General features: G+C 41.1%; 1 protein-coding gene across 2 annotated transcripts in view; it reads left to right on the forward strand.

The window, feature by feature from the left end:
* lima1a (LIM domain and actin binding 1a) overlaps window positions 1-7,628 on the forward strand; it is a 22,834-nt gene that overhangs the window by 4,894 nt on the left and 10,312 nt on the right. For both annotated transcript variants that reach the window (XM_087170079.1, XM_023393005.2), the window contains exon 4: window positions 3,327-3,809. In XM_087170079.1, coding sequence (XP_087026205.1) covers window positions 3,327-3,809 — 483 coding nt within the window. The remainder of the gene's footprint in view (window positions 1-3,326; window positions 3,810-7,628) is intronic.

Genomic DNA, 7,628 nt, shown 5'->3' on the forward strand with positions numbered 1-7,628 from the left:
TCTGCTGTCATGCAGCAGTGGTAACGAGACACCTCCGTCCCACCTGATCTGTGTCGGGAGGCTTGTTAGTGCCGTCTCTGCAGGGATGGAGCACAGCAGGGGGTGAGAGGGGTGAGGTGGGTGAGGAGTGGGGTACAGTCTCGGGTAGTAGATGTGTTGCTCATCGGAGAGAGTAGAAAAATTGCATAAATTGTTTATTTTGATTAAGACGTAGGGGGATTTTGATATCATAAATCTCTAAAATTTGGAAATAAATGTTTTTCATGTTCCAGTGTTTGATATGTTAAGAACGTCTGTCTGTTGTTGCACCTTCTTTAGCTGAGCTACGCTCTTATCTGCCCCTTGTTTATTGGAACACATTTAATTAAGGGTAAAAAGCTTTTAGTTGGACTATTGGTGTGCTTGGAAATGAAAATAATAATTGAATGAATTGGTACATTCACTGTATATTCTTAGATTCTGAGGCTTCATAGTTTTATTTTTGTTCTATGGATTGCGATGTCGGTTGTTTGGTCAAGACTGAATTATCTTTACTTTTCACATTTTACTGTAATTGCTCCAGTTCTTTACCACCAAAGTGGTTTAATAACATTTGGCAAGACAAATTTTTATATGTATAATACATTATCACACACAGAGGTTTTCACTGTGACTGACAGAAATAAAATACGCATAAAAAAAATGGAAGAAAAAAGCATAACAAGAAAACACTATAATATCTAATTAAAGTACATATTTGGTGGTATTTTGTTTATGACATTCCCATCAGCCTCAGCTGTGCTTTGTTGTTAGTGCTAATTAGCAAATGTTCAGATGCTAATGCACTAAACCTAGCAGGTGAACCCTAGTAAACATACCTGCTAACTAAACAACACCATGTTAGCAATGTCATCATAAGTAAGCAAGCTAACGTTAGCATTTAGCTCAAAGCACCATTGAGGCTAAGTGCAGCCTCACAGAGCTGCTAGCATGGTTGGCTATAGACTCTTTAACTACAGCCATTCTAGCAACTACAGTTAACTTCCCTGTTTTTAATGCAGAACATTATATAAAAATGTTCTTTTATTAAGATTATCATGTTCTCTTTTGAACGTCTCTCTAGGTTTTTCTTTCTTGTTGTTTCAGTAAATTAATGAATGTTTTATAGCATCAACCTTTTCAGTAGAAAAAGTAAAGACAGTAAGAGACAATAGAGGTAGTCAAAGGCAGTTACTCTGCCTCATTCATTTAAATAAAGGTCTGATGTAGACGCCAGTCATGGAGGCTTATCAGAAGATTATTATTTATCCTGGTTCAGTCACTGTGCAGTTCTTTGTGAGAGGTTATTTTTTACCCTCTGTTAAGGTTTCCAGTTCTCTCTCCCTTTTTACCTTTTTCTCATTTCCTGGACTTATTTTCCCTCTTTCCCTCACTGACCGTCTCTGTTTCTGATTTTCTCTCCCTCCCTTCCCCACCCCTCACCCCTCGTCCCCTTCACTCCCTCCCTCTCTCTCTCTCTCTCTCTCTCTCTCTCTCTCTCTCTCTCTCTCACTGCTTCCTCCCCTCCTTCCTTCCCCCTCTGTGTTGTAGGGGGTGGGCTAGTTACTTCATGCTGCTCTGATCACTTCTCAAGGCGTTCACATCTGGGACAGCTTGTAGCATTTCCAGCCGGCCAGCAGACACACTCAGCTCTCACACACACACTCTCTCACACACACACACACACACACACACACAACGCCAACTGGACAAGCCGGGTCATCCGCCTCTCTCTCTCAGGTTTTTAACTCTCTACTTTGACAAAAAAGTTTTTCCAGCTCTTCTTCTGCTCTGCACCCAGCAGATCCAGGTTTATAGACATGCATGCTGAGCTGCTCACAGCTCTTTGTCTTTTGTGCTGTTTCAGTTTTACTTTCCTCACTGTCTTTTCTTCTTCTCCTTCCATAGCTTAAAGTGTTGTGACTTAGTTTGCTCGCACCAACGCTAACATTTAGTTTAACTTATTTGCAGCCGGTGTTATATTTAGTTTTAGTGTTCTTTTTAAGCTTCATCCAGCAGTGTGAGGATCAGGTGGCGTGAATCCAGCATTCACTGAGGAAACTAAAAACTGTTTCAAAGAGGGGCAAGCATCCCTCAGTGTCTGTGTCTTCACCACCAAAGCCTTAGAAACAGTGAGTCATTATAGCTGAAGTGTTTGTGCGGCTGGGAGGGATCTTCTGCTGCTTTGTCATTACTCTGTTTAAATACTTGTTCATATTCATGTACCGTACTGCATGATAGACTGTTTGCATGTGACCACAGCTGATTAGTTTATCAACTGTCAGTGTTTTTACTCTAACTTATGTGATAAAGAGCTGAATGATACGTAGAAACAAAAACATATCGCGATTATTTTGACAGATATGAGTCACATTTCAGTGGGAATGGTCATTTTTTTTTAATTTAAATTTCACTGAAAAGAATATATAAAAGTGGTGATGATGTGATTGTTGTTGGGGCATGTTCCCTTACATCTGCTTCATTTATAATGGTGTGTTGTGACGCATTTTACCTCTGCCAAAAATTGCTAATATTGTGATTAGCCTTAATGTGATAGTGAATATCTTCGGGTTTTGTACTGATGGTCAGACAAAACAAGTAATTTGAAGACCTCACCTTGGGTTTCATGGATGTTCTAATGGTTATCTTTCACATTTTCTTAAACATTATAATCAAATAATCGATTAATCTATTTTTATGTTGACATTTATGTTTTATTCACACCCAAATCTAAAAAAGAACAGACACAACATTTGTTACAGGCCTGTGCCTGGTGGAGCTACAACCTGATGATTTACAACTGAAAAATGTTGTTTATGGTTTAACAAATAATCAATTTAACTGAGAAAATAATTATTAGAGTATCTTATGAGAATAATTTATAGCTGCAGTCCAACATCAGACCTAGGTTCAGTTGTGTTTGCAGATATACAGTCCAGTGTTTGGACAGTAGCACATTTTGTGAGCTCTGAGCTTCAGCTCATTTAATTTGAAAAAAGATAATGGATGTTGCATTAAAGTGCAAAGTCTCAGCTTTAGTTTGAGTCGTAACTAGAAGAAAGTATGAATCTTACTCAGGGGACAGATGTGGACTTTTTCAGTATGAATAAATGAGCTCGAAGCTGAGAGCCACAGACAGGAAGTAAGAAAGTATTGAGAAACACAGTTGTGTCACAATAAGAAAAAAAAAAATAGAATAATATCAGCCTTATGTTTCAACCAAGCCTGGGAGCCAAAATACATTGAGATTCTCAGACTGAATAGGATCTTTGTGTAAATAGCAGCTGAGTGCTTATTCTTCTCTGCAGGTTGCGGAGCCTCTGCCCCCGACGCTGCGCACTGGGAATCTAAGTGTTTTAAAGAAACGCTGGGAACAACAAGAACAACATCAGCAGCCGTTGTCCAGCCACAGAGCCCAAACTCAAGCCACACCCTTCAGCAACGCCGACCCTCGCACCCACGTCAGTCAATCAACGGGCCCCAAACCTACACCCAGGCCGCATATCGACAACCGGTCTGACACCCTGAAAGACACCACGCTCTGGGAGGATCAGGATACTGACCTGGCGACAAAGGTTCACTCTGAGATCAGTGAATCCACCTCCAACCAGCTCCAGTCGGCTCGACCCGAGGATCTGACAGACATGGAGGCGAAGCCCAGCAGAGATTCAGAGGCGCAGGAGGGAGCAGCAGCGGCGGCAGCGACCGAAGTGCTTGACTGCGAGAAGCCGAGTGTTCCCCTCAACAGCCTCAAGATGATGTTTGAGAGAGGAGAGAACCTGACCGACAAGGCAAGTCTCCTCTTATCTTCTCTTATCAGTGATGGCGACCAGCAGGGTTTGGAATTTGTTCTCATGTTTCACTGGACACATGAAGAATCGTAGCCAAGTACATTTACTCAAGTACTGTAATCTGGAGGTACTTGTACTTGAGCATTTTTATTTTTATGTTACTTCATACTCGACTAGAATTGAGAAGGAAATATTGTTCTATTTACTCCACTACATTTATTTGATGGCTACAGTTACGAGTTACTTTTCAGACTGAGATTTTATATTTAAAAAAAACCAATGTGTCAGTAACAATTCCAATAGTATGATGTATATCGCACTATAACGCTGTAAAGGACCGTTATACGGTGGCCCTGAGAGCTCAACACACTGCAGCTGAAGAAAACACATGCAAATAACAAAACGCAAAAAACATCTTCATCAATTTGACAACACATGTGCTGCAAATACTCACAACACAAGCAAATAAACAAACACGCTGCAAATGCAACAGAAAGCTGAAGGATTGTGTAAGCAGATTTAAGTTTTTTTTTTGTTTTTTTTTTTTTCTTTGCATGACTTCTGGCTGCTCTAACTTTAACAATACGGATTCAGACGTTAATGAGCTGTGCGTTCACAGTCTTTAGTTCATCTCACACAAAACAGGATCATGATTAGTTTCAGTTTGAGGCGGAAAAAAAGTCTGTTTGTTCTCAAAGAGGTCAGATCCCTCCAGTGCTGTCATGCTATAGTCACATGGTGCAGCCTCTCTTCACCATCCTCCATCTCATCACACACACACACACACACACACACACACACACACACATGTGAGCGCACACACACTCAGCTGACTTGCACATCCTCTCGACAAGCATCAATGACTGGAGCTCTGCGTCATGCTCTGCCCCGGGGGCAACTAATTGTTACTTGTGGAGCATAAAAGTGGAGGCATTTAACGTCCAGTCATGCATTTCCTGGAGGCATGTAAAATGTAAAGTGCTCATACCCAAGGTGTGACATGTTAACAACGGCCATGCTGTGCTTCCCCTGCACAGAGCACCCGTTTATGACAGGAAGAGAACATTACAAGTCAGGCTTCAGGTTTTAAGAAGCATACTGATCACATACAGCCTGCTGACCTGGAATCAGCCTGACCTCAGCTATTGTAGCTATTGTGTTCATTTCAGATGTTCAGAAGTGTATTTGGTGCTATTTTGCTCACAGCATACTTTTCAATAAAGCTGCTCGATCAATATTTTTATATTGAAAGTTGTCGGTCGCTGTGAAGTGACCCACAAAGAATGGTCACCCAACTCTGCAGCTCCTCCCAGGTCTACAGTGCTTTATATAATATTTCAGCTCATTGTTTTTGGTTTTTCTGCTATTCTGCTCTCTCGGCTCACTGTCACTGCTCCTGCAGCTGTTTCCAGTGAAAAAGATCCAAACTACTGTACAATACCTGCTCAGCAGCAAAAAGCAGACACACATTTAGCTGGTGAACAGAGTGAAGCATTTAGCAGCTAAAGCGCCAGATATTTCCCTCAGGAGTTGGTGGAGACCAAAAACAGAGGTTAAAGGGAGAGAATACTGTATTAAATTCACCAGGTGGACACAGACATGACTCCAAATGACTGATAACGTTGCTTCATAACTGCTCAATATGTAAATAAGTTCCTGTTTTCTCAGAAAAACTGTCACAATATCCACTTAAAAGGTGATGATATGTCAAGGTTGTCTTTACAACTTGGTCCTGTTGCCGTCAAGTGGCCAAAAACATCTATTATTACAGGTTAAAGTTGTTGGTTCAGAACTAAATGTAGTTCCTCAAAGGTTTTGACACTGGTAAATTGAGAATATACAACTTTAAAAGTAGATTCAGATGAGTCGTGGGTGTAGTTTAAAGGATAGGTCTGTCAATAGTCTCTATTTTTATTGTCAACAACATGCCATGAAAAGACAAAGACAATGTTTTACTCCATTTCGCAATACTTCCCAGCCTCTCCACCCTGTGTGTCTCAGCTCCGTGCCCATTCGTTTCTACTGAAGATATAAATCTTTACTCATCTTAAGTTAAGAATGTGGCAGTGTTGTGTTAACAGCTTGTTACTGCTGCCCCCAGGCGGCCAAGAAGAAATCAGTTACTGCAGGTTGAGGTTTGATGTTCTCACAGCTTTAGTCATGTGAAAGGAGTAAAAGCAAAACAAACGTGAAAGCAAACATCTTGTCTTTTGAATTTCATCTTCCTGTTTGTTTGACTCTGTGAGCTGTGGATCTGAGCGGCCTCATTAGAGCAGCTCAGTGAGCAGACAGCCCCTCCAATCACACGCTGCGAACTCCGAGCCAACTCCCCAGGCGAACAGTCACTCCTAAGAGTTTCTGCTCGTCCATCACTGTGAAGTTTTTTATCTTAACAGCAGGAACTTGTTGGGTTTTTTTTTTTTTTTTTCCTGTTAAGTCTTCCAGAGAAACAGTCTAAGACATTACCCATCACCAACCATGCGATGATCTTTTGAAAGTATAAGGATGATGATATACAATATTTTCTTTCCGTCAACAAATCCCATTACAAAAAAAAAAATCTGTGGCTTTCAATGAAAATATTTCAAAATCAGCAACAAAATATAAAGTTTCTTCTTTCTTTTTCTTTCATAAGGTTCCTAAAACATCAAGGCACTGTAGTTTTTACAGGAACAGTTTGACATTTTGGGAAATGCATTCATTCATTTTCTTGCTGGGAGTTAGATGAGAAATATTTACATCTTCAGTAACAGCACAACAGTTTTTGGACAACAATGGAGGAATACGATTTATCAGGCTTTTGGCTGCACAGACTGTACTTGTTGTTAGAATTAAATTCATTGCTGGTTCTGGTCTTTTCATGAGATATGTAGAGAAAAAGAGAAATATATAATATCACCGGATTATCCTTTAAACCTCAGATAGTTTTTGTTGAGATTTCATCAGGTCCAGTACCAACAAAGAAAAATATTAAAATGTGCTGTTCCAACAAAGACTTTGTTTTCCCACCACCTCATGCAACTCAAACCTGACCTCCGATGTGGGCTTTTAAAAAGTGAGATCAAGCAGCTCTCTGGGGAGTTGGAGGGATTTGGAGAGTCTTTTACGGCATGTTGCATAGTTTTCCTACCAAAGGCGGAATTGTTTGGGGAACTGGTCGAGCAGTAAAACAGGATCTATACAGTCCTGCACACACACTGTCCAGGGATTTATACAATAGCCTCCACTGTAAAGCCTAAGCTGGGCCTTCTGCTTCTCTTTTGTCGAGCTTCTCGTCGCAGAGCAGATGATGTCATGGTCGGCAGGCTCATGACTGCAGACAGCTGATGTGACCATCACCCCTAAGACCCCCCCCCCCCCCCCCCCTTCATCAATCATCTGTTGTCCACTTCCTACTCCTGTCTAGCTGTTTTCTCTCTCAACTCTCTCTCCTCCTCCAACACATCATCGAAACCTCAACCTCCACAGACACTCACAGTGTCCAGACAAAGAAACCTATAACTCTGATCCTCTGACGTTTTCCCCCCCAGCACCATCATCAGGTCAACAGGTGAGAAAAGACAGTGAGTTTATGAAGGAAAAAGAAGTAATTGCATAATAAATGCACAACTCGGTTCTAAACCCATTTCCTACCAGCGCCCAATAGACACATAAATGCACTACAGTGGAGAAAAAAAAGGATAAATCATTATTAATAATAAAAAAAAGAGGTCAACACATTGACAGTGTGTTGCTTTGTCTCGCGCATCTTCTTGGTGATATTTCCAGCCTTCATCAGTTTAACACCCTCCTCCATGCACTCCCCTCCCTGTGCGGGGG

This window comes from Seriola lalandi, unplaced genomic scaffold, assembly GCF_002814215.2.
Source record: "Seriola lalandi dorsalis isolate HSWRI2012SDOR001 ecotype SW California unplaced genomic scaffold, Sedor1 jcf7180002054927, whole genome shotgun sequence".
In the NCBI taxonomy this organism is placed as follows: domain Eukaryota; kingdom Metazoa; phylum Chordata; class Actinopteri; order Carangiformes; family Carangidae; genus Seriola; species Seriola lalandi.